This window comes from Sceloporus occidentalis, unplaced genomic scaffold (genome assembly GCF_023333645.1).
Source record: "Sceloporus occidentalis isolate IW3139 unplaced genomic scaffold, rSceOcc1.0.p SCAF_1, whole genome shotgun sequence".
NCBI classification, from domain to species: domain Eukaryota; kingdom Metazoa; phylum Chordata; class Lepidosauria; order Squamata; family Phrynosomatidae; genus Sceloporus; species Sceloporus occidentalis.
The window spans coordinates 96866495-96894331 of record NW_028316981.1 but is presented as its reverse complement, the minus strand read 5'-3'; the positions used below and the strand labels follow the sequence as shown (position 1 = coordinate 96894331).

Genomic DNA, 27837 nt, shown 5'->3' with positions numbered 1-27837 from the left:
CTTATGAAACTAATAAAACCCTGCCACCATCAGACTGTAGCGTTGAATGTCATCCTTTGAATTTTAATGTATCCTTCAAGATTTAGATTTTAAAAATAAATAAATTTGAGGGTCTGCACATTAACATAGCTAGAAAGGAAGACTAAACACATTTCAGGAGGGTTTTTATTCATTATTATTATTATTATTAATTATTCCCATGCTCTTAATTTTGGAAAAAAATCACAAAAACATAACTTATAAAACAATATATATACTGCATCCTCCACAACAGCATTATTGAAAAGTCCAGCATAAAGGTTACCACAGTTGGGAATACAGGGGGACAGAAGTACCTTGTGCATTTTTGATATTACGGGGTTGGTTGGTTGGTCATCTACATGTAATAAGTACGGAGACAGAAAGAAGCAACAAATATGTCCGCAAGAAAACTTCATATGCGTTTTTTATGCGTATTAATATTTAAAAATCATATTTTTCCATAGGGTTTTTATTTGCCAACGAAAACAACTCAAGTTTTAATTAAAAAAACAAAACCCTTACATTTACATTATAATACCTTTCAAGATTTCTTGCTTGGGTTCCTTGTTTTTGTTTCGTTCAAAGGTGTGGGTGGGGGAAAGTCACTTTTTCACACATTTTCCCATTGGTGAGGTCACTCGACTCCTTTATTTATGATGCAGTGTCAACAACAACAACAACAATAACAACAACAACAACATTTCAGGATAGTCCTTTTCTATGTCTTTAAAAACCATTTTCCCTAGATTCTCTAGGAGATTTTTTCCCCTCTCTTTTTATCCCCCCTTTTTAAATTAAAAAAAATTACACCTTTAAATAAGGTTGGATGATAATTTGATTATCTGGGTAAGACTTGCAAAGTGTGGTGGGAAGGGGACAAGGGTCAGAGGGTTCTGAAAAGTTCCTTTTTCAAAAGGGAAGAGATGAAGGGGAGTGTCCTGGGCTCTTCTTGGGAAGAAGGAGGACTTGGGGGACTGCTTAGTGCTGGAAATGGCTGGGGCCTTGTCGCTTTCAGCTACAAGAAGCACATCCTACCAAGAAGAACCATGCACTGGAAAACAAGACAAATGACAACGGATTCAACAGCCAAACACAAGGAAAAGGAGAGAGAGAGAGAGAGAGAGAGAGAGAGAAGGAGAACTTTCACTGAAGTGGTAGAACTCAAAGATATAATCGTGTGTTAGTCTGTAGGATCAGGATGTAGAGAGATCTTGTAGCACCTCTGAGAAGAAAGAAGTTGGCAGCTTGTGTAGACTTCAGTCTACTTCCTCAGAAGCATTTGGGCCAAATGCCTCTGAGGAAGTAGACTGAGGTCTACAAAAGCTCATGCTGACAACTTCTTTCTTTCAGTGAGTCTCAAAGGTGCTACAAGACATCCCTGAAGTGGTTGACCCTGCTCAGTTTCAGCCTATGTTAACAGAAGAACCCCTGACCTGGTTCCTGCCCAAATGAAAGTACTCTTCTTCCCAAAAAAGGGCACCCTTCCTCTCTTCTGCCCCCCCCCCCCGGATGGCCAGATGTTCTCCTTTTCCAGGACCTGTCCTCCATTTCAACCTTCTGTCCAGGAGGTATTCTAAAAAGTCATCTACTTGGAGCAGGGCTAAGAAGCATGGGTTGACATTTCTGGGAGGGTTGGCAGCTTTTCATTGGAGGTGTCCTCCATTTTGTTCTGGGAAGGTCCTCCATTCTGCAGTGCCTGGTCCGCCTTGGCAGTGAGGACATCTGGTCACCCTGGCCCCAAGTCCAAAGGATGTTTCTTGCCTCCTTGTCAACTCCAGCCCACACATATCCAACCACACCAAGTCCAAGACAACCAAGGCCAAGATCCTTCTCCCTTCATACCAGATGTGAGAAATGGGAGTCCCTCCATCTACCAGGGCCTTCTCTCCTAGATAAGGAAGGGCTAAATGTGGGAGGAGGTGTACAGCTACATTTCAATGAGGGCCTACATCACAAAGGATGAGATGACAAGTGTCCAGTTGGGGCCTGAATCTTCCAGATAGTTCTGTGGGGTGGAGATGGGGGGAGAGTCAAGGATTACAGATCCCATCTGATCAGTGTGTAAGCTTGGGGCATGGTGACCAAGGGTCCTCCATTTCTGTCCAGGAGGCATTCCAAGATGTCCTCCACTTGAACTAAGAAGCATGCCTTCCTATCTTTAGAGGAGTGTTTGTAGCTTTTAGGTGGCCCTGTCCTTTATTTCTTCGTGGAGGGGCCACCTTGGACAGGACCTGGTTCTCTTGGGTGGTGAGGACCTCTCTGTACCGCCTTCTTCCCGAGATAAGAAAGAGCTAGATGTGGGAGGAGGCATACAGTTACATTTCAAGGGGGGGGGGGTTCTACATCCCAAGAGGATGAGATGGGCAGTTGAGGAGAAGCCTGAACCTTCCAGATAGTTTTGTGGGGTGGGGATGGAGGGGGGAGTGTCAAGAAGGACTATAGATCCCATCTGATTCGTGAGTCAACTTGGGGCAGGGTGACCAGGGGTCCTCCATGTCCACCTTCTGTCCAGGAGGCATTCCAAAAGATCTCCTCCACTATCTCTAGGAGGGTTTGTAGCTTTTAGGTGGTCGGTCCTTTGTTTCTTCTTGAAGGCCTCCTGGGCGGCGAGGACCCCTTTGAATCTGGTGCAGCTGCTGCCCCATTTCCCTCCAAGTCCAGCACAAGGGAGGAAGCCAAGCTCTTCCCATCTTTGAAGGGGGTGGGGTTCCCCACTTTTATATAACCCAGCCAAAAAAACAAGAGTGCCCCTCCCCTCCCCTTGCTCAGCATTCCCGTATTTCCTCGACTAACAGGGGGCCGAGGAGAAGTCCTGTGCAAGTTCAAGTAAACACACACTTATACAAAACCCGCATCATCCAGAGGAGAACGACAAATGCAGAAGCACGAGGGGAAGAAAAGGAAAGAGAAGAAGGAGGAGAAGAAGAAGACGATTGCAACGCATCCGTGGGGCTGGGGCTGGGTGGGAGGAGGAGAAAGAGGGGGGTCTCCGGCCTTCCTCCCTCCCCTTCCCTCCTCCTCCTCTGCTAGGAGCCGCCCTGGAACCCAGGGCCCGGTCAGCTGTTGTACTGGCAGGCATTGAGGGTGGGCCCTCCGGGGCCCTGGAGCCCCCCGTAGCCGAAGTTCGAGTGCTGCTTGGACTTGAGCCGGAGGCTGGCCAGGCTGGAGTTGCATGTGTCCCGGTAGACGCTGTAAGGGGAGCCTGGGGCCCCATAGGGACAGGCCCCCGGTGAGGCCATGGAGACGGCTGCCGGGCTGAGCGAGGAGCCGCCCAGCTGGTTGAGGGCTGAGGGGCTGCCTACGGCCGAAGGGGGCCCCATCGCTGAGGACATGGCCATGGGCCCCGGAGAGGAGGCCGCCGCCGCCGCCGCTGCCGCAGAGAACATGGACTGCGCGGAGGAGAGCGGGGCCATGGAGTTGAAGAAGGGGAAGCTCTTGGAGGAGAGTGGGGCCGGGGCCAGGCCCTTGGCGGCGTGCCAGTAGTTGGAGGGGTAGCCCGCCGCGTAGACCTCCTCATAGGGCTGCATCAGGCCGCTGAACTGTGGCACATAGCCGTTCTTGCACAGGTCCAGCTGCTGATTCCGCTCCCGCTTCCTCCACTTGGCCCGGCGGTTCTTGAACCACACCTGGAGGAGAGGAGACAGGGCTCAGCCAAGAAGGACGGAGGCAGCACCCAGCCCCACACCCACCCACCTGTTCCTTCCACATCTCCACCCCCAGAAGCCCTAGGGCTGTGATTGCCAAACTTTGGTTCCCCACCTAGTTTGGACTTCAACTTCCAGAAGCCATAGTCAGCTTGGCCCACTTAAGCGAAAGTCCCAAACATCTGGAGGAATATGATTTTTTGTGGGTTTTTCGGGCTATGTGGTCATATTGTAGAAGAGTTTATTCCTGACATTTCGCCAGCATCTTCAGAGAATACTGGCATGGAAGAGAGTGGGTATATATATACTGTGTGACCCTGGGTAGGGATGAGTGATTCCCATGTTAATCTGTGTATTGTTCTGTTGTTGATGGCCTCCTCAGGGTGGGAGGATATGCAAAGGGGGATTAGCATCTGCTTAACTGGTCATCATTGTCTGCTGGGAAAGCCCCTGACCTTGACTGGTTTTCCATTTGCATTTCCTGAGTCCTGATTTTGCTATTTTGCAGGACTGGTAGCCATCTGGAAGACTCACCTTTGGCTCTGGCCTCCCTGGGCTTGGGCAACTCAACTCGCCAAACAAACAAAACAGCTTCATTTATATACCACTTCATACTGAACTAACGGTGTCTAAGTGGATTACAAAGTGTAAGCTAATTGCCCCCAACAATCTGGGTACTCATTTTAGCGAAGGATGCTAGCCTGAGTCAATCTTGAGCCCCCTTGGCTGGGATTGAACTTGCAACCGTATAGTTTGTGAGTGAGTGACTGCAGTACAGGCATTTAACCACTGTGTCTCCAGGGCTCCTGGGAAGCCCTGGGAGGCAGCGGTGTCACTAGGGAGGCTCGTGGTGTGTGGACCATACTAGGTGACACCCCAAGGGTGTGTGTGTGAGACACCACTGCTTCTCAGACACCTACTTTTGGGCAGAAACGTGGTGTTTTCAAGTCGAAGGCTTTCATGGCTGGCATTTGTGGGTTTTTTTGGACTATGTGGCCATGTTCTGGAAGAGAGTTTATTCCTGACGTTTCACCAGCCTCTGTGGCTGGCATCTTCAGAGAATACACACACACACACACACACACACACACACACTGTATGTAGGTTGGGAGGAGTGATTTCCATGTTAATCTGTGCATTGCTCCTTGCATATCCTCCCACTCTGAGGCCTTGCCATTCAACAACAGGACAACACACAGATTAATATGGAAATCACTCCTCCCAATCCAAGGTGACACAGTATATATACCCCACTCACTTCCATGTCAGCATTCTCTGAAGATGCTAGCCACAGATGCCAGCAAAAAGTCAGGAATAAACACTCTTCTAGAACATGGCCACACAGCCTGAAAAACCCACAAAAACGATTGTGGCATTTGCCTGTCTCTCTTTAAAATGCTTTAAGAGATGTTGGGAGTGAGGCAAACCTCAGTGGGAGAAGAAAGGAGGGGTCCCAGAATTTTTAAAAAATTAATTATTATTATTATTATTTGAAAAGTTGTTTTTTTAAATAGATTTATTTATTGATTTAAAATGATATAACATTTTTGATATAACATTTCCATTTTTGAAAAGTTGATTTTTTAAAAAATTATTTGTTTTAAAACATTTCTTTAAAAACATTACATTATAACCCAATCTTCACTGCGTACATGTAAATAACATTTAGGTTATGCATGTGATATTGTAATCTGAAGGTATGGTTTTTAATTTTGCTAGTCACAACTGTTAGCGTGACAGTCGGTGGTATATGGGAATTGTGATTTATGAGTAAAGTTAGTGGATTTTTTTTTTACGAAGGATTCTCTATGGGAGGCAGAGGAGATCCATGAGGGGGGTGGCGCCATGAGCGACCGCACCGGGTGACACCAACCCTAGGGACGCCACTGCTGGGAGGTCAAGTAGGAAACTCTGCAGTGGAGGGGAAACTCTGCCCTAGACCAGTGGTTCTCAAAGGTTAGTCCTCCAGATGTTTGGGACTTGCGCTTCCAGTTGGTCAAGCTGACTGGGGCTTCTGGGACTTGAAGTCCAAACCAGCTGGGCAACTAAAGTTTGGGAATTGCTGCCCTAGACACTGAGACTATACACACACTTATCAGTAGAATGTGTGATTGGAAAAGAGAGGAGTGTATTTATGACTTTATGACTGGAAAAGGGAATTACTTCTAAGCTTTCTTACATGGTTTTTTTAAAATTAAAGTCCAACTAAAATTTTGTAATATGTTAAATAGGTATTTCCTGACATTAAATATTTGCTAATACCTTTTTTGTTGTTGTTGGTCTGCTTTTATTTGTATTTCTTTCCTATGTACACTCATCCTTTGTCTTTTTCCCCATCCTGGCACAACTGCTGCACACATGCATTAGGGTTTTTTTCTTATTTTCTTTTTTAATTAATCATGACCAGCTTTTCAATATACCAAATTTGCTGCTTGGCAGTGCAAAGGGTATGATGAGTGTGTGTGTGTTGTGTTTTGTGTGTGAATTGCCTTCCCATCAACCTTGACCCATGATGACCCTAGTCCTAGTCTTCTTCTGATGACTGCAACCTTCATTTTGATCAATGATTGATCCAAAGTATGGGAAATCTTGGACTATTTCTACTCTTCGTCATCTGCTTTAAAATTATCAAAAGCATTTTTGGCAAGGTAGAAGGCAGTAAGAAAACGAAGACCACATCCCAGGTGGATGGACTCAGACAGCCAATGTAGTTTGAGTATTGGACTATCGCTCTGGAGACCAGGGTTCGAATCTCCCTTCAGCCACAGAAACCCACTAGTTGACCTGGGGGAAATCACACTCTCTCAGCCTCAGAGGGAGGCAATGGCAAACCCCCTCTGAACAAATCTTGCCAAGGAAACCCCATTAGGTCAGAATCATAGAATCATAATAGAGTTGGAAGAGACTGCAAGGGCCATCCAGTCGAACCCCCTGCCATGCAGGAAATCTAAATCAAAGCATCCTCAACAGATGGAGGCTTGAAGCTACATAACAGCCTCCCCTACTTAACACAGTGGTTTAACTCCTTTCTTTTCCTCAAGGTTCAAGGATGCCCTGAGTTTGGAAGACTGAGAGGGGCGTCTGTCTCATATTCATTGGGTTGCCATAGTTCAAAGTCAACTTAACAGCAGTTAACAACAACAAATACTTCGGTTATAGCTGTTATAGATGGATTCTAGGCTAAGACTTGACTATTGGAGACTTTTAGGCTCCATCTGTACTGCAGAAATAATGCAGTTTCACAGCTTTAACTGTCATGGCTGTATCCTATGGAATCCTATGGGGTTTGTAGTTTGTTGTGGCACCAGGGTGCTTGAAAGCGAAGGCTAAATATCCCACAAAACTACAAATCCCAAAACCTCATAGCATTGAGCCATGGCAGTTAAACAGGTGTCAAACTGTATTATGTCTACAGGGCAGATTAGATCTTAGACTGAAAGGAAACTAGGAGGAGGGAAATGGCCTCATCCTCAATAAGGTTATGTTGTTGCTGTTGTTGCTTGTTGTTAGGGGTCTTCAGGTCAACCACAACTCCTAGAGTTTTCTTGGTAGGATTCATTCCATGGAGGCTTGCCGTTGCCTACATCAAAGGCTGAGAGAATGTGTTTTGCCTAAGGTCAGCCAGTGGGTTTCCATGGCTGAGTGGGATTTGGACCTTGATCTCCCTGAGTCAAAGTCCAATACTCATCCCACCACGTAACATTAGTTTTGTTTGGTTTTATCCATATAACATTCAGTGGACTTTGAAGGGGTTTTCATTGCTACAGATAAGTAGGTTAACCTTGTGTTACTGGTGGTTTCTCAGTCCTGTTTAACTATTTCACTGCCTTCTTTCTGCCCAATTTGTGCTAGTAAGTCAGGCAGTGAAACCAACCTGTGGCCCTCCAGGTATAGTTGAACTACAACTCCCAACAGTCCTAGCCAACATGGGGATTATAAATTGCCCACTCCATGAATCAAGCTGTTGCTACTCGAATTTGGTAATAAAGCAGATTGTAAAACAAATGCAGGGTCCTCCGGATGTTTTAGACCACAGTTCCCACAATGTCTGACCTTCCTAGCTGAGGCTTCTGGGACTTGTAGTACAAAAATCTAGTGGGTCAAAGGTTCCCCAACCAGGTTTTAAAAGGTGAAAACATCTTTGACCATTCCCCCCCCTGCAAACAAGCACTGTCTCTTGACTATGGGACTAAAGAAAGGTGGGGGGGGGGGAAGCTTCTTTGCTGACAAACTGCTCAGTTATTCCACCCTTTCCAACAAAGCAGGGTACAGGAAGGCAAAGTACTCTAATATTATGCCAGAGAAGCCATTCACCCTTTCCTCCTCTGGAGCCCTGTCTGAATCCAAACCTGCAAAAGGAATGGCTTGAGCAGTCAACCAAGAAGGTCAACAGAGTAGAATTTCTCTCCTAGGATCCAGCCTCCAGTTTCTAGGGGCAGTAACAGGGTAGCTGCAAAGCAAACTGAAGGTTTTTCAGCTATAATAAGACTTTTAATGGATTGATCGGGGCATTAATCATATTGAAGTAGGTGCTTGTTTTGAAAACCTCAGTCTAGGTACAGGGGACGACTGATAATTTTTTTTTAAAACAAAAACCCAAAACAAAAACACATTTTTCCCTTACACAAATGGAACCAAATCTCTCACAAAGTTCCAGGTCAGGTTATGGTCTTCAGTCCAAAACACACTGCAGAGATAATCCAGTTTGAGTCTGCTTTAGCTGCCCTGGCTCAGTGCTAGGAAATCCTGGGAACTGTGGTTTTGTGAGACTTCTAGCCTTCTCTGTCAAGAGCTCTGGTGCCACGATAAACTACAACTCCCAGGATTCCCTAGCACTGAGCCAGGACAGTTAAAGAGGTCTCAAACTGGTTTATTTATGCAGTATGTTTTGGACCTTCATCTCCACTCCCAGCCTGTTTGGGGTATTCTCTACCACCATCCATGATAAAGATACCTGACCAGGCCTGAGCAAGGCTGAGTAGGCCTTTGGGTGTAGGAATGGGGGAGGTTGTAGGGGGGGGAGTAGAGGCTGGGTTTCCCCTCTTTCCTACATGTCCCAGAGAAAACGCCTCTTCAGAAGGTGAATTCAGTCCATGGTATCCCTCTGGCAAGCCTTGTGTGGCTGGGGCTGGATGCAAGAAGACCCACGGCTGGCATGCAGAGATATTGGAGCTATTTTTGTCAGTCTTTCTGAATCCTGGCTTCCCCATCCCCTTGCACTGGCCTTGGTGGTCCAAAACACACTGCAGAAATAATCCAGCCTGAGATCGTTTCGACTGCCCCGGCTCAAGGCTAGGGAGTTGTGGGAACTGGGAAGACATTTAGCCTTCTCTCTCAGAGAGCTAGCTCTGGGGCCACAACAGACTACCATTCCCAGGATTCCCTAGCCAGGGCAGTTAAAGCAGTCTCAAACCGGATTATTTCTGCAGTGTGTTTTGAAACGGTTCAGCCTTGATGTTTCTTTCTTTTTAAAAAAAGTTATGAAGAACTCCCAGAATTCTTTTTTTTTCTTTAATTGCAATTCCCAAAATTATTTTCTTAAAAGCTACAACTATCCGTATTTTTATTGTTATTGCTTTTGCTTATCGTGTAGGGATAGGGGGTTATGTATTGTGGGTTTGTTTTTATTACGTATTACTGTACTAACTGTGCCATTGTAACCAGCCTCGATCCGTAGAGAGAGGCGGCATATAAATAATAATAATAATAATAATAATAATAATAATAATTACAAGTCTCAGAATTCTTCAGCCACTATGGTCCTTTCCAGCCTCTGTTTCTCCTTCATTTACCCTTTCCCTTCAAATGAAACAATCCCCGATCGACAAAGTCACCAGGCCCATGCCTTGTGGGCGGCTGTCTCCTGTGTCCCAGAGCAGGACCCTTTTATTTATTGTTAACTTGTTGGTTTCTGTTCTGCTTTCCTCTCAGTACGGGACACAAAGCGGTGGGCTTTATCTCCTTCAAAGGAGGCTTTGCTAACAGGAGGGAGACCGACCCAGTCCCTCTAAGGTAAACACAGCACCCACCAAACCCCTCCGTTTTATTGATCGCGGGATGGATGGATGGACGGCAGGATGGCCTGCTTGGCTCGGAGGGCAGCATCTGCCTTTACGTTTCGTACTCTGAATTTACAGCCCTTTGCTGCTGGAAAGGAAAAGGGGGCTTGATGGAGCTGGAAGAGGAGGGGAGGGAGAGACCCACCGCAAACCACTCACCCAGAAAGGAGGGGGGAGATTTGCGGGAAATGCCTCTTCAGGGGAAAGGTTTTGAGTTCCCTTTCATAAAAAGCCAGGGCTCCCCGAACAGGAAAAGCTGCCCAGCTCATAACCCCAAGCACAGACCCGGCCGGAAACGACCATTCCCAGAATTCCATAGCATGGAGCCATGGCAGTTCAAGCGGTGCCAAACCGGATTGTGGCGGCAGTGTGTGGATGCAGCCTGGGGTCTGGAACCCAAGGGAGCAAGGTTTCTGCCCTAAGCCTCCCCAAGAGCCCCGTGTTTTCTTAGCCACGGGTGAAAGGCGTAGGAGAAAGCCTAGAATAGTGCTGGACTAGGACTCTGGGAGACCAGGGTCCGAATCCCCGATCCACGGCCATGGAAACCCTCTGGGCGACTTTGGGTAAGTAGTCACACTCTCTCAGCCTCAGAGGAAGGCAAATATTGCCAAGAAAATCCCACTATATAATTAATTTTAGACTTGTCTACCCCGAAGTCATTCCCACCGAATTCAGAGTACTCTCAGGTATGTGTGTATGGGATAGTTGCCTCCAGCTTGTTGTTGTTGTTGTTGTGTGCTTTCAAGTCGCTTCCGATTTATGGCTACCCTAAGGCCTAAGACCCGATCCTGCGGCAGAGGCGGCATATAAATAAAATTATTATTATTATTATTATTATTATTATTATTATTTTAATAAGGGTTGTTTTGGGCAAGATGTGTTCAGAGGAGGTTTGCCATTGCTTTCCCCTGAGGCTGAGAGCATGTGAATTGCCCAAGGTCACCCAGTGGGCTTCATGGCTGAGCAGGATTCGAACCTCCATCAGGTTCAGCGGAGTCCGTGGTCCAAGCCCCCTTGGCTATGGGTCAGGGCGGATGCTGAGGCAGGAAGAATGGGGAAGGAAAAGGGGAAACTGAAGGGGGAAAGGGCAGGGAAACTGGGGAGGAGGGAGAGAGGATCCCCCCTGGAACTATCTAAAAAGGAAACGAGGGAATCAGACTCAGCCATTCATTTCTCAGAAGGGGCTTCCAGACAGGAATTTCCTGAAAATGAGACTAATCGTTTTAATGGTGGCTTCGAGACGTTTTAAAAGGAAGGTCCTCTTAGCAAATTAAGGCGGGATTGACTGAGACGGAGTTGGAGGGACCCTCCGGGGGAAGAAAAATAAGAATGTATCTAGGAAAGTCCAGGATCGGGAACAGAGGAGTCTGCGTTTTCCCCCAAGGAAGCCTCTACTCGGAAGTCACTTTCATTTAATGCAGTTGTATTTACTCCCGGGTAAAAGGGACGGGATTCATTTTATGGAAACTATCGGAAGGAGATGGAGGGGTTTAAAAGGCGCATCAGTCGTGGTCCTGGGATGCTCAGCGGCCTTCCCATTGGGAATCGGGGCCTTGGAGGATGCTAATAAATTAATTGTAGCAGGAGCAGAGACGAAGATCCCCTTCTGCTAAAATCGGCGGGGCTTGAAATTATTGCTTCACTTTGGCTGGAATCGTCACCCTAAATCACCTTCTCCGATCTAAGGAAGTATGTCTTAGTTGCTGTTTTGGTCATGCTTTTAATTTTTGTACATTTTTCAATGTACTTTTGTACTGTTTTTACATCATTTTGACCGCTTTGAATTTTATTGTAATTTTTTTTTTAAAAAATGCTTTTATCTGTGATCTGCCTTGGGTCCCTTCTGGAAGAAAGGCGGCATTATCAGTACATATAAATAAACAGGAAGAAGCGCATCCCATTAATTCTCACCATAAGTGTGCCTAGATAGATTTACTCAGAAGGAAGCCTTGTAGGAACATTTTCCTATATAAATGCGAAAAGGGGGGAAAGACGATTCTCTTCGCTACAAAACAAGCCACTTTTTTCCGAATATACTTTTTCCTCAAAATCTAACGCGGGAGTTGTCTCCCAGAGTGACCAGGCGTCCTCCTTCTTTCAGTACAAGTCCTACATTTCATCCTTCTGTCCAGGAGGAATTCCAAAATGTCCTCCATTTTGAGCAGGACCAAGAATCATGAATTTACATGTATAGGAATGGTTTTAGTTTTCTTTGTTTATGTCCTAATTTTTTTTCTTATAATGTCCTACATTTTGTGGTGCCTGCTCCTCCTTGGTGGTTGGGACATCTGGTCACCCTGTAGTCTCCCAAAGCTACTTTGTAGTTACTATAGAGGTAACTATAAATAAACCCCAGGTTTATTCTTTAAACTGGCCGAGATCCTTTGTTCAATTTCTGCCCTGCTTTTCTCCTACCCAGAAAGAGGCAGGAATAAGAGGCAGGAATAACTCCAATTGAACTCAAGATCTGGGAGGCGTCCCATCCGAAGCTCACCTAATTGGGGGTTTGAAAGAAATATTGAACCCCTCGGGTTGTCTGGCTCTGGGAGAGCTATTTCTAAGCCAGTTCGTTTTTTGATCCCACCCCATTTATTTGTAAGGCTGAAAAAGCCATCAGCTGGTTTCCTTCCTTCCTTCCTTCCTTCCTTCCTTCCTTCCTTCCTTCCTAGGTCCCTCCTTTGGGACGGATTAGGTCCAGGGTGACCAGAGGTCCTCCTTTTCCAGGACACGCCCTAAATTTCCGCCTTGTGTCCAGGAGGAATCCCAAAATGTCTTCCATTTTGAGCATGACGAAGAAGCATGGCTTTACATTTATGTGGGTGTTTTTAAGCTTTCCTTTGGCCACGTCCTCCATTTTTATTGAAGACCATCCATTTTGGGGTGAGGACATCTGGTTACCGTGAGTGGGCCCAGCCCAAGGTATCCCTTTAAGCCTAGAGAAATGAAGGAGGACGAGAGGACACTATCCGACTTGGATGCCCCGTTTGCACACCAAAACCAAAACCATCATATCCAACATTTTTTAAAACAACAACAACAACCCAAGCCTTAAATTAGTTTGTTAATCGCGACTAGAGTTAAGCCCGCTGAATCAACATCTGGAGGGCAGTGCAACACTGATGTAAAACCTACGGATTTAAATGGATCTATTCTTCATTTATTGTTTTTATGTGCCGTGGAGTCGGCCTCAATTGATGGCGACCCTATGAATGGGAGGGAGAACCAGCCTGGTGCAGTGGTTTGAGGGCTGTACTATGATTCTGGAGACCAGGACTGTAATCTCTACTCACCCGCTGGGTAAACTTGGGCAAGTCACACACTCTCAGCCTCAGAGAAAGGCAAGCAGCCTCTAAACCAATCTTGCCAAGAAAATCCCGTGAAGCTGGAAACATATCAAGCCCTGTTGGCCATATAGCAAAGTGCACTAGCATCCCAAACTCACAAAACAGGAATACAATAAAAATATAAATATAATGCCTTGTGGCTGGTCCCAGAAAGATATCACTGTTTTGGATGCTAGTGTACATAAACCGGAAAGTGCCTTGAAGGCACGCAAGGCTCACGTGAATTAGAAACCTCTGAAAGTCTCAGGTCCAAAACACACTGCAGAAATAATCCCGTTTGAGACAGCTTTAACTGCCCTGTGTCAGTACTGGCTAGGGGATCCTGGAAAATATAGTGTTGTGGGACATTTAGCTTTCTCTGTCAGAGAACTCCAGCGCCACCTTAAACTACGCGTGAGAGGTGATCACACGTAATTTCGGGCAATGGCAAGCTATTTTCGGGCAATAGGAAGTCAGTTCCAACGCAATTCAAATTCACGTAAATTTACTGAACTAGTGAATTCACGTGAATGTGTTCTGGCCCCACTTTCTTTTCATTAGAAATTAAGAGAAATTCCTCCCGTGTGATAAACTCCCAGGATTCCCTAGAAATGAGCCGGGGCAGTTAAAGCTGTCTCAAACTGGATTATTTCTGCTGTGTGTTTGGGACCTCAGTCACCCACTGTCCTGCTCAGGTCTTGCAACTGAGTTTAGTCCAAATAGTCCATGCTAAGCCCCCTCCTCGGGCCTTGCACCAATGAAGGAGGGAAATCGAGGGGCTTTTTTAGTTTATGAAGGGGCTTGAGGAAGGTGCCACACAGAAGGACCCATCTCTACCCCCCTCCCCCAATCTTAACTCGGACGCCTTGTAATTCTTCCAGCGACCTCCCTTTAGCAAGGATTAAATGCACCCAGTTTTTCTAGCTAAAAACACAACACAGAAAAAGAAAGAGGGAGCAGGGAAGAAGAGAAAGGGGAGGAGAGAGATCTCCCCCCCCCAACCAGTCCAATAAACCAAAACTCTCCAAGGCAGAAACAAGCAAAGAGGAAAGCCCAATAAAATACTAATCCTTCCCCTACCGCAGGTCATTTTCTGCCGTTGGACTACTTTAAACAAACATGCCAGCAAGCAAGGAAACAGAAGCGGGCCCAGCATTTGCAAAGGACTCAGAGTCGGCCAGCACTGCAAAAAGAATCCCCTTTGACACCACTCGAACCGCCATGGCTCAATGCTATGGAATTCTGGGATTTGCAGTTTGTGGCGGCACCGGAGGCGAAATATCTCACAAAACTACAAATTCCAGAATTCCATAGTGTTCTGAACCATGGCAGTTCAAGTGGTGTCAACAGGGATTGTTTCGGCAGTGTGGCCGCAGCCTCAGAAGGAGACCCGCTTGGCCAGCCTTCTCCTAGGGGCGCTTTGTTGGACCCCAACTCCCATCGGATCCAGCCACCGGTATTGATGGGTGTTGGAGTCCTACATTCACCTTTACCCTGGATTGCATGGAAAACTCACTTCCATTTAATTGCCCTGGGAGAGAAACCGTGTTTATTTATTTGGCCACAGTTAGACAACGGTCCACAATACTAATCCTATTTAAAGCCCGAAACGAAGGTGACTGTCACTCCGCAGCCTGGCCTAGAAGCAAATTGGGTTCCAGGAGAATTTATTTAGCCTGGAGTTGGGCTGTAAATTTGCTGGATTAGAAACTGGTAGAAAATAAAAGCCCCGGAGATTAAACCTGAAGGTTTCTTGGGCATTTTGTGTTGAATCCATTCCAGTCGGATTCCTATGGCGGTTGCAGCCATTCTTTTTGGTGCGAACAATGACGGCTTTCTTAAAGGACTGGCTTCTCCAGACGTCTTGGGTTCCCAACCCGGGGTTGACTAGAACTTCCAGAAGCAGCAGCAGAAGGAGCGAGATGGAGTTTCGGGGCTGTGACAAAGAGTGGCTTGTGGCCTTGGAGTCATTTTTTCCCCTTAATTTTTTCTCAGTGTTTTTTCCGAATGAATTGGAATCTAATTGCTCAATTTAGATATGCATTTTATGCACTGAGTTAAACGTGTTTTTTTAAAAAAATTGTTCACCCTCAATATTGTATGTGGTTCAATTTGCGGTCCCAAAATTAGAAACTAGACTTCCTCCTCTTCAAATGTGCTATTACTTTTGTAGAGAGTGCGAACATCAGTCAAACATTTCCTGGCGGTGTGGGGCTTTAAAAAAAAAGGTTGGGAACCTCTGTTTTAGACTTTCAGCTCCCAGCCTCTCTAAGCATTGGCTGCTTGAGCTAAGACTGATGGGAGTTGTAGTCCACAATATCTAGGGGCAAAGGGTTGGGGGGGGGACTGCTAAAAGCAATGACCAGAATAAAATAAAATAAATCTATCCAAGAAGCACAACCTAATATAGGTTTCCTTGCTGTTATTAGGGAGTTTGAGATCTCACTGTCTCTCGCGTTGTTGTGTGCCTTCCAGTCGATTTATGGCGACCTTAAGACTTATGGTGGCTTTCTTAGGCTGAGAGTGTGTGACTTGCCCAAGGTCACCCAGTGGGTTTCCATGACCCTGATCTCCAGAGCCATAGTCTAATGCTCAAACTATTACACCATCACTTCTCTTTCTCTTTCCACAGCCTCTCTTACACACTTATGAACACAAACTTCCTAAACCCAAAGTACCATTCATTTGGCCGAGTTTCCCTTCCATGCAAAGAAAGGGCAGGAGGTTGGCCTAAACACCCGGAAAGGCACCAGATCCAGCTGCCAAGGAATGCCAGAGCTTGCTGGCTATATTCAGAAGCAAACTTCTTCTGAAGAAATCTTGCCAAGAAAACCCCATGAAAAGGTTGCCATAAATCGAGGCAGCAACAAAAGGGCACCTAGAACCAACCTGAGAGCTCGATCCTCCGTTGAATTTATTTAGAAGAATTTAGAAGATTTACTTCTCTGCGAGAACCACATATTTGGCCGCACATTTACTCGGAAGAAATCCCCATGCATCCTATGGAACTCACGCAGAGGAAAGCATTAATAAAGCTGCTGGATTTAGTAGGACTTTCGGTCCAATGGGCTGCATTGGTCCTTGCGATTAAATCCCTCCGATCTGTTTCGGATTCTTGCTTGCAAAGGGCTTCGGCCTTTGAGGGGCTTTTGCTTTTTGAGTGGATCGTGCTCAGTGTTTTAGAGACCAAGCGTGGAATAATGATTTCGGTATTGAACTAGGACCCTGAGAGAGACCTGGGTTCGAATCCCCGCTCGGCCATGGAGACCTACTGGGTGACTTTGGGCAAGCCACACTCTCTCAGCCTCAGAGGAAGGCAATGGCAAACCCGATCTGAACAAATTCGGCCAAGAAAACCCAGAGATTGGGTCGCCATAACTCAGAAACAACTTGGAAGGCGCACAACAGCGGCAGTATTTTGGGCCGGGCTCCAGAATGGGAGTCACCTCCTTATCAAATAACAGGATTTTAAAAAAAATTAAATAAAAAAAACCGCATTAAACTTTCCGCACGATTTCCATACTGCAGTACAACACGTAAATAAAACCTGCCCTGGCTACAAAAAAATGCTTCTTCTTTTGCAAGTTCTTTTTTCTCCTATAGCTTTACATAGAGACATTCACATAGGGATATTCATCCCAGTTCTTCGAAATTTTACTTTTCCAATTCACAGCTCCCAGGACTTTCCAGCCTTATGGCTCCTGGCTGTGCTGGCTGGGGATTCTGGAAGTTTTGGTCACAAACCCACAACGCCTCCAGACCAAATGGAAAAGAGAGCGATCTCCTAATCTTGTCAAGCCATAATCTTGGCCTCTTCTGGTTATTTCTTGTCTTTTCTCCACAACCCTCAAAGGCCAGAATCCTAAAGCCAATTGAGTAGCCCTACTGAATCCATGACTGGGGCCAAACCTCGTATAAACTCCATGGATTCAATGGGTCTTCTCTGGGGGGGGGGGGGGTAGCAATCGGATTGCAACCTATTGAATTGTGGGGAGCCATTTCTCTTTGCGCTTCCCACTTCGGAGCCAGATCTAGCCGACTCTTTCACAAAACGAAATGCCAAAATTGGCCACCCCTTTGATCGGAGAAAAGCAAGGGAACCGCGCGTGTTCACAAGCTCTCCTTCCCTTAGCGTTAACATTAATTTTTTGTTTCTTTTCTAGAGCCCCAGACAGAGAGGAAGGGGGCAGAAGGCTTTTAGGAAACCTCGTTATCCGGATGCTGGCACCCCCCCCCCCCTGCTTCTCTCTCTTTCCTCCCCGCAACAATCGCCCGAAGAGAAAAGAGATTTCCTGCTTGGTATTAAATGGCTGCATTTAATTAATCCAGGGGAGAACAGTAAATCCTTGAAAGATGCCTTTCCTGGCCAAGTCCTGTTTTTCCCAAGCCACAAGGACAATGGCTGGAGACCCTCTCCCTACAAAAATTATTATTATTATTATTATTATTATTATTATTATTATTATTAAATGAAGTGGAAAGGGAAAGGGGACGAATGTAAAAAAAACACACACCCAGAGAATTATCCCAGTTGTTTCCAGACATGACGAGGGCGTCCCTACCTTCTTAAAAGAGCCTTTCTCCTTCCTAGAAGGACTTTCGGGGGATCTACTTTAAGAGAGGAGGGATCTTGGGCGAGTCACACACTCTCGGCCCCAGAAAACTCAATGATGGGGTCGCCCTAAATCGGAAACGACTATATTCGTACGTGCTGTTATTCCACTTTTACCGCTATGGCTGCCTACTGTGGCATTTTGGCTTTTGTGGTTCAGTCATGCCTAAGAGCTCCCTGGCTGAGACTTCTCAATGCCCTCTCCCTCAACTGCAAATCCCAGAAACCCACAGCCGTAGCCGCTCAAGAGGAACGATCGCGCTATAGGACCTTAGAAGACCACAAGCCCAACACGAGTCAACAGTGTGATGTGGCAGCTAAAAGAGCCAATGTGATTCTAGGGGGCATCAATAGAAGTACAGTGTCTCTAGACTGAGAAAACTAGTAATCTCTTCCAGTGGGTCTATCTAAGTGATTTTTAAAATTGTAAAATGTCAACGATGAATTTTAAATGTGTGCTGTGTCCTGTTGGTTCTTTTAAACAGATGTATTTTTGAACTTGTAGTCTTAACTGATGCATATTTGTTGGCCTGTTGTTGCACCTGCCTCGATCCATGGGGAAGGCGGCCAAGAAATAATTATAATTATAATATAGTTTTATATTTTATAATATAATATAAATGTAATTTGAGGACAAGATCACCCTACATTAATTATAATTATAATGTATTTATACAAGATATCTCTACATACTGATTCTAGAGACTAACATGGCTATATCTTTGAATTCGAGGACAAGATCGCCCCACATTATAATTATGATCTTGTCCTCGAATTCCGTGTTAGTCTGTAGAATCAGTATGTAGAGAGATCTAATGGTACCTTTGAGACTCACTGTAAGAAAGAAATCGGGCTGCTACCTCAGATGCATTCGGCAGTGGAAAGCCAGAGACAGACCTGTATATGCCCTTGGTGTGTCAGAATGTCAATTCAAATTCAAAATCCTTTGTGTAGGATAATGAAGTGGCAAGTCCAGGCTGAACGCTGGTCGTTTGTGAATAAAGGCATTGGAAACTAGCCTTTGTGCGTGGCAGTGAAGTGGCAAGTTCTACAAGATCTCTCTACATCCTTGCCCCTGAAGTCACACAACAACAACAGCAACAACAGCAACCCCAAGACCTTTCGGACTGCCGTTTTTCTTGCTATCTTCTTTCCAGTCTTGTGGCTGCTGTTGTAGAGAGATCTTGCGACCCCTTTGAGACCAACTTGCCACTGACTTCCCAAAGACAAAGGCTAGTTTCCGGGGATGGTTCCTGTCCCTACAAGGCAAGAGCCCCCACCCAAGCGAGGGGTCGGTGGGGCTGCCTTGAGAAGGGGCCCTCGGCTCACCCGGACCCGGGGCTCGGTGAGGTTGGTCCAGACGGCGATCTCCTCCCGCATGCTCATGTCTGGGTAGCGGTTCCTCTGGAAAGTGGCCTCCAGCTCCTGGAGCTGCTGGCTGGTAAAGTGAGTCCTTTGCCGGCGCTGCTTCTTTTTCTTGGCCGGATCGTCCGCGTTGCCGCCGTCGTCGCTTTTCTGGACGCCGCCTCGCTCCTTTTCTGGAGGCAACCAAAAGGGAAGAAGGGGCCAAGCAGAGAGAGAGAGAGAGAGAGAGAGAGAGAGAGAGAGAGAGAGAGAGAGAGAAAGTCGCATCAGGAGAATTTTTAAAAAGGAAAATCAGGGGGAAAACCCAGCAACAACAACCCTTTGAATCAAGGCCCCAAACCCTTAGTGCTTCTCCTTTGGCTCTGCTCAACCCAACCAGCCCGCCTTCGGAGGCAATAATCTGAATTATTAATCTGATGGCGCTCTTTTTTCTCCAGCACAGAGAGATTGGACTATAAGGTCCGAAACACACTGCAGAAATAATCCAATTTGAGGCCGCTTGAACTGCCCTGGCTCAGTGCTGGGGAATCCTAGGGAATTGTAGTTTTGTCGGACATGTTTTGACTTCTCTGTCGGAGAGCACAATAAACTACAATTCTCAGGATTCCCTAGCATTGAGCCAGGGCAGTTGAAGCGGTGTCAAAGTGGATTATTTCTGCAGTGTGTTTTGGTGCAAAAAGTCTCGCCAGACACAACCCAGGAGGGAAGATTTTCCATTACAAACAAATCCAGAATTTGACATAGCCTGGCTTTATTCTATGCAGAAGATTCTTTTGAAAATAAATAAATACACAGTCTACATCATGATGATGATGAAAATGACGATGCTGTTTTAATAGATGGCATGTTTACGGAGAGGATTTGGGGCTTTCCTCTTTTTTAAAGGCAGAAAACTTGATTTACAAGTTGTCTCGATGTCGTGGGTGTTTCTACGACAAGTTCCCTGTGCAAAGGGATCTCATAGCACCTTTGAGACTAACTGAAAGAAAGAAGTTGAAAGCTAATGTAGACCTCAGACTAGTTCCTCAGACGGATCTTTGAGAAATTCCCTGATGGATCTGTGTTGTTGTCTCTGGACATTTGCTTATCGTGTCAGAGGGTAAAACAACCAGCATCAGAAGAAAGTATACTCCCCTCGGGCTTCGCTGCTAAGCATCCAAAGAACAGGGCTTTTCATAAAACCGGAATAAAAAAAATAATTAGTGATTACGTTGGGATTTTGGATTTCTAACACTTGGCCAATTGTTTTTTTCCCATCTGTGTAAAAGTCCTGACAGCAACAGGGGATGAAATAAAACAACAGTCCTTTAATTCCAACGCCTACCTAAACTTTTAGAAGAATCATTCATGTTTGAATTCTTTTCCCTTCTCGAAAATGGAAGATATGTGCACTGACTGGTATACAAAAGCCCTCCGCAAAGCCTAACATTGATTTATAATGTTTATGGCAACAACCTCTATCCGGTTCTTTTGGTAAAGGCCTATGCCTTCAATCCACATTGCATTTTACTAGCAGTGGTCAACCACACTCAATTTTGGGGCTTACTTCTGAGTAGACATGGACGAGATTATCAATAAATACATTAAATAAAAGAAGAAAAGTTTCCAGGATCAGATCCTGGCAGGGCTAAATCACTTGGAAACCCTAACAATTTCCTTGGGGAAACGTTGGCCACCAATGGGGTTTTTAAAGTGTAATCCTGTGGACATTTCTAAATTCTGGAAGAGTTAGATTTTTTTGGACTACAACTCCCAGAATGCCTCCGCCCACGGCTGCCAGCGTGATCAGTGGCTTTGTGGGCTGGCATATTTTGAGAGTCCCAAATGGGCATGTTTCCGAGTTATTGGTCCAAAACACACGGCAGAAATAATCCAGTTTGAGGCAGCTTTAATTTCTTTGGGGATTCTGGGGACTGTAGTTTTGTGAGCCATTTAGCCTTCGCTGTCAGAGAGCTCTGGTGCCACAATGAACGAAAATGCCCAGGATTCCCTAGCACTGAGCCAAGGCAACTAAAGTAGTCTCAAACTGGATTATTTCTGCAGTGTGTTTTGGACCATTATTCTTATTATTTTTCACCCGGCCGCATTGGACTAAATTGGGCAGCCGATGACTCCCCGCGTACACCTTTCCCTTTTTAGCTGAGAAGATCTCAATGATACGAAGGTGCATTTTCCCTTGTTTTAGGAGGGCAAGTGATGGCGTTGGCAACCAATGTCCTTTCAGGTATTAAAAATAAATTTAGATGGGAGTCTTAACCAGGACGCCTCCCTGAGCTTCTCTGATTCAGTCCGACTGAAGTCCTGATAGATCTGAGATCTGGGATCGAGCCTTTTCGTGTTTACTCCAGAGTAAACCTTGCCAGCCCCAATGGGATCTACTCCTTAGGAATGCCTTCCTTAGCAATGCTTGGAGGAACAGCCATTCCAAATCTTCTCTACTTATTATTACTTGTATAAGCGCCACTGGAGCCATTGACGGCACAACCCAATTCCTAAGGCATTATTTAGAACCAGAAGGAGGGAAGCACTCCCTTCCGAAGAGAAAATTTCAGAACTGGGCCATCAATTAATCGTGAGGAACCCAGAACATTTCATTCTTGCCCAGCCGCCCCGATTTGCTCCAACCAAGGCTTGCAACCAGGCTCTGAAAAATCCCAGGAAAGGATTTGGAAATAGTCCGAGAAGCCTCTGATCAGGTCTTTCCTAATATGCCCTGGGGAGTCCACATGCAAATTCCCCATTTAAAGCAGGATATATAGTCCCCAGGTACCAGGCTGCCTCCAGGAGCAGCACCCTCCCCTTTTATTTCGCATTTTTTTAAGCAACAAAAATAAATGGCTTTACCACCTTGGGAGAAATAAAACGCAGGACTGGTGCTTCTCAGCCATAGAGTATCATTGTGGGGCAGAGACAGAGGGATTTCGGACCAGGTTTTTTTTCCTGTCCCCATCATGCGATTTAACATTATTACTATAAATCAACATTTCTAGGGTTTTTGATTGGGATTACTGCCTTTGTATTTCTGTGGGCATGGCCAAGTATATAGCTGAACCCGCGTCTCCAGAGGTTATGAACCACAGCAATATTTATGCAGAACAAAACATCCGAAGCATAGGGATCTCTCCAGAAAATCAAACTCTTCCGAGCCATTCATTTCACTGATGGAAATTAAAGGGCGTCGATTGACTTTGCTACTGAAACCCGAGGAGGAGATTTCAAACGCTTGAACTTTTCCCGGATCAAGAACTATGTACAAAGAAAGAGAAAGCCTGCCCCTCTTTATACAGAGAAGTTGTGTGTCTTTGTGTGTGTCCGTTTACCCCGCGAAAATGCAAAATACGCAAACAAGAAAAACTATTCGCTTTAAAGGAGTGAGCAAAGAAGACTCGATTCCCTTTGCTTTGTATGTTTAAATCTGCTACGAAGCTCACTCCCCAGAAAAGGCAATTTCGAGGCCTTATTTTCTATGATCGGCCTTGTTCTGTATTCGAAATCCCAGATGAAGGAGCAATATCTCCCCAATCTCATCCCTTTTAAGGGACCGGTTTTAAGCTGTCTTCCTTCACTCTCTCTCTCTCTTTCTCACACATACACAATCTTTTTTTGTTTTGTTTTTCCCCTCCAGAAGTTCCTTCTGGGCTTATCTGGGAGCTCTGAAAGCGAACCAGGAGCGAGTTCAAACGGTGAAATGGAAACCCCAAAGTGGGAAATGGCCAGATTGCCGCTCCGACGGCCACGCTTTCCAGTAAGCGGTTTGCAAAGCAAACAAGGCCTGGAACACAGCAGCCTCGTTAAAAGGGAGGAGGAGGAGAAGGAGAAGAAGAAGAGGAGGAGGAGGAGGAGATTCTTCCTTGGGGATGATGCCCAGGCACCATTTCCAGCCCTGCCAACCACTCTCCAAGACACACAAAGACAGGGCCCAATCCGTAGAGGAAAAGGATTTCGAAGCGGGACAATTGGGTGCGGATGCGGAGGAAGGCTCGCTTCCTTCAAGGTTTGCCCAAAAGGGAAGGAAGGAAGGCGAGAAAAGGTCTTCCCTCCAGAGCAAAACACAGGATCTCGAGGAAGGCCAGAAGACATCTCTCTCTCTCTCTCTCTCTGTGTGTGTGTGTGTGTGTGTGAGAGAGAGAGAGAGAGAGAGAGAGACAGACAGACAGACAGACAGACAGACAGACAGACAGACAGCTTTGGACTACAATTCTGAGACCAAGGTTCAAATCCCCACTCGGCTGTGGAAACCCACTGGATGACCTTGGGCAAGTGACACACTCTCAGCCCCAGAAAACCCTGTTGATATTTTTACCAAGTTTCAGGAAATACACAGCAATAACACACACACACACACACACACTAACAAATATGCGTATATAAATTTACACACACACACACAGATATACATACATGCAGAGAAAGAGTTGTAGTATGTTTGTGAAGTCGAAGGCTTTCATGGCCAGCATCCATAGTTTTTGTGGGTTTTTCGGGCTATGTGGCCATGTTCTATAAGACTCTTATAGAACATAGCCACAAAGCCCGAAAAACCCACAAAAAACTATAGTTGTATGTTTATTTTATATATATGCCTGCGTGTGTAATATTTACTGCGTGCTGTGGACAGGCACAAATTATATTATTTGTTGTTCTGCGCCTTGAGGCCTATTCTGATTTCCTTGCTTCTAATACATACGTAGCATAGGCAGAGAGCGGGTGACTCTCACCCAGGGGGTTTCCCTAGTTAAACGGGGGATTTGAACTCTGGTCCCTTAGATTCAAAACATTACACCAAGCTGGCTGTAGAGACATCCAGTGTCTAGAGCCAGCTTGGCTTAGCGTTTTGTGATATGTGTGTATGAAGATACGCACGCGCACACACACTTTTTTAAACATACTATACTTTGTTGCTGTGTGCCCTCAAGTCGTTTCCGATTTATGGCGACCCTAAGGCGAATCTATAATGGGGTGTCCTTGGCAAGTTTCTTCAGAGGGGGTTTGCCATGGCCATCTTCTGATTTCTAACACACATATAGTATATACATACTATACATAGATACATATTTCGTCCTCCTCAGCCCAGCCTTCCTCCATTCAGAGGACTGCGCCCTTTGCCTCGGATTCCTCCCCTCACTTTTTCTTTTTTCCTTTCCTCTTTTCCATTCAAGGAGACAGAGAAAGAGCTGGAGAAGAAGGAAGAAGCGGCTTGCCTTCTTCCTCAGGGCCTCCGATGCAGTTTGCAACCCAAACCCCCATTGGCTTTACTTGGCCCGGGCCCATTTTCCCACTTGCCAGAAGTGAAAGGGCCTGGGTCTGGGTGGAGGGTTGCCCCGGCCTCCGGAGGCAGCGATCTCCCCTTCTCCTTGCCGCCGCCATTGAAGCCAGGCCCGGGGACCTCCACGCGGCCTCCTCGCAAAGGAGCTATACGCTCCTATAAATATACATTCACGCTTCCTAGTCCTGCTCGGAATGGAGGACATCGGGGAATTCCTCCTGGACTATAGGTTGGAATGTGGGACCAAAGGAGGACGCCTGTCCAGGGCAGGGATTTCCCCGAAGGAACTCCAATCCCAGAGCCGAGTACAAGTCGGGTTTATTGCGCTCGGATATATGTCTGTTATAGTCTGTATTAATGTATATTACGTACTATATATTACTGTGTTACTGTATATTATATGTTACTGGAAATATTACTTCACTTCTTACAAAGCTCACCTTTCCCTCTTTATCTTCCTCTGCTAAGTTTACGCTCAATAAATAGAATCGACAGATATCACTCAGTCCTCACGGCTCAGGAGACTATAGCGATCGGTCGATATAGAAGTATTATATTTCTCTCGCTCTCTTTGTATATATTACTCAATGCCGCTCTTGTATGTGTGTGAGAGAGGTCCCCTTCCTTCTCTCTCTCTTTCTCTCACGCACTTTGTTTTCTCACTCTCTTGTGGGAATAAGTTAAGCAAGCCACTAGCCTTTTTCTGCCCTCCTGAGCGCTCAATGAGGTCTTCCGAGAGGTAGTAAATCTCATCAGAAGCACCACTCCATTGCATGCCTTGTTGCTGTGTTCCTCCAAGTCATATTTTTTACTTTTGGCGACCCTATTGCGGAGTTTTCTTGTCCCGTTTCCTCGGAGGAGGGTTTGCCATTGCCGTCCTCTGAGGCTGAGAGAGTGGGACTTGCCCAGGGTCACCCAATGGCTTTCCATGGCTGAGTAGGGATTGAAATCCTGGTCTCCAGAGTCCTAGCCCAACGTTCAAAGCATTACACCACCCTGGCTCTCAGGTGCAAATCCTCCCTATTGCAATGGCACTTACTAGAGAGTACGTGGCTATTAGGACTGTGGCGATGGATTCTATAGGAACCCAGAGCGGCTAGGACTCGAACCCACTGCCAGCTCGACTGGAAAAATGCTGCTAAGGCCTATGGACATTTCACTGGGAGAGCCAGTAGTGGTTTGGGTTTGGGTTCACACTCTGGAGAGTTCCGATCCTTGTTTGAGGGTGGAAACCCACTGGGTGTCCCTGTGCAAGTCACACACTCTCAGCCTCAGAGGGAAGGCAAGAGAAAACCTCCTCTGAACCCATCTTTCCAACAAAAACCCAAGGGTGGGCATAAACTGGAAACAACTTGAAGGCACACAACACACACACTCACACACATCTTTACTAACTCGTTGGAACTTTCTTCCGAGGAGCCTGGACTGCCTCTAAAACTGGGATTTCACTCCCTAGCAAGGAAGGCAGCTACGATAACCCTTTTCGGTTTATTTGGAGTTACTATCCCATAGTGTATGTGGTTGGGAGGAAGAAAGGCATTGGCCTCCACGTTACAACTGGGCAGCCAACGAGGCTGGGGTCTCTCCTTAATCCCAGCGGGTTAACTTCCCCATGGTTTTACGGAGGGAGTGAGCGGAATAATACCCCAAGTCAAGAGCTAGGGCTTGATCTTGTGAGTCTGACTTGTGCGGGAAAAGAAGGGAATCTCTTCCTTCGTTAGAGGAGACACTCTCTAGCTTTCAGCCAGACACCCCAAAGTCTCTCGAAAAACTACAGATTTAAGGCACTGAAATTTAGGACAGGCTCCTTTACCTGGGAGTAAGCTCCCCTGAGCTCAGTGAATATTTTTTATTTACTTACAAGCATAGGATAGACAGCCTCCCACCGGCATTTAGGGGCCTTTTTGGCTGGCCTAGGGAAGGCCATATTGCCACAATATGGACTTTGGAATTTCGTGTTATGGTCAACATGCATTTTTAGAGTCAACATCCCCCCCACATTCTTTTAGTGATTTATTTATTTAAAAAGACCCTTCCTTTTTGGAGACATTTTGCCTCCAAAGTCAATTTTTACGTCATGTGGCTTTCTGAATAAAACCTCCGGAAATTTACCTTCTGTCTTGTCTGGAGTTTTCTTTTTATCCCCCACCTTGAAAACCTTCCTGGGTTTTGTTGCATTTTTGAAAAAATAGATCTTTTTACACACACACACACACACACTCTCGTAGGCTGCTTTTCAGACTGGAAAATAAACCCAGCAGAGCTGACCCGATTCCAGAAACTTTTCTGTTCAAAACCGCAGCCTGGATGGAAGCTCTCAAAGAAATAGCGAGTTGCAGATACTGTATGTTGTGTTTGGGGACAACACACAGTTTCTCACACTGAGAGCAATAGGTATGGAAAAAAGGTACATGGAAAAAAGTTTGGGCTCCTGTGACAGGTCTACTCAGAAGTAAATCCCCTTGTTTTCGCTGCTGTTTGCCGCAGGAAAGACAAGTTTAATCTCCCCAAGGCTTTTTTACCCCGCATTCAGAAGGCAAATGAATTCAACGCCATTCTTCCACCCTCATCAGATTTTACTATTTTAATGTTTAATGTGTTTAATTGTTTTTTTTTTAGGGGAGAGAGGGAATAATTGGGATATCGGGTACTGTATGGATCTTTTTTTAACTGTAAGCAGCCTCGATTGTCTTTTGACAGAGAGGCGGGGTAAAAATAAAGCTTTTATTATTATTATTTTCGCGTAAATACTCCTCGGGTGGATTTCCCCCCGCGAAGGAATACCTTCCCCCTTCCCTCCCTCTTGCAAACTTTATAACAACAACAACAACAACAACAACAAGTACAGCAATACCGAGAAGGAATACCTGGGGCTTCGGTGTCGGAGGACTCGCTGGCCGAGTTCTCCAGCGGTTCCCTGGCTTCGGCAGGCCGCTGCAAATGGAAGCTGGAGGCCATCTCGTGGGAAGGCGGCGGAGCCCTCAAAGTGTCCGGAAGCCTTTCCAAATTCATCCCACTTTTGAAGGAATCCATTGCGGGGAGAAAGGAAGGAAGAAGGGGCTCGGACGTCCTCTGCTCCTCGGGCCCCACAGAAACGGAGGTGTTCTTTGAGAGATATATAGATATAGATAGATTTTTTTAAAATGGGAGGGAAAAATACCAGATTTATGCAGGACGAGGATTATGATTATGATTCCATCGAGGCTGCGAGAAGTCTGTTTTTTTAAAGAACACAAAAATATATGTATAGGTCAATGTTTTAAAAAATGATGATGATGATGATGATGATGAAGACGGCTGGGAGTTTGAAATCCACCAGGAGCCGGGCTGGGCTGGGGGAGTGAGAGGCACGGCCAAGGGCTCCGGGGCTGCATGTGCGGGGAGTGGAGGGCAAGCTGGAAAGAAGGAGGGCAAAATGGGGAAGAAAAACAGGCGGCGATCGGGGCGAGGCGGCTGGTTCCGAAGGCGCGGGCTTGGAGTGACCTGCCCGGGAAGGGAAGGCTGGAAGGGGAGGCGAAGCTCCTCCCCTCCCCAGGGCCCAAACCTCCCC

General features: G+C 46.1%; 1 protein-coding gene across 2 annotated transcripts; it reads right to left on the bottom strand.

Annotated features, from left to right (window-relative positions):
* Positions 1-192: 192 nt before the first annotated feature.
* PITX1 (paired like homeodomain 1) lies at positions 193-27837 on the bottom strand. Of its 2 annotated transcripts, none has more exons than XM_089503436.1 (3): positions 27155-27837; positions 18989-19197; positions 193-3647 (listed from the first exon to the last, which is right to left on the bottom strand). In XM_089503436.1, exons 1-3 carry the CDS (start codon positions 27318-27320, stop codon positions 3078-3080), a joined length of 945 nt encoding a protein of 314 aa, XP_089359562.1. In that variant the 5' UTR covers positions 27321-27837; the 3' UTR covers positions 193-3077. The 2 variants fall into 2 exon arrangements, with proteins under 2 accessions (XP_089359562.1, XP_089359619.1); XM_089503493.1 differs by having other exon boundaries at positions 18995-19197.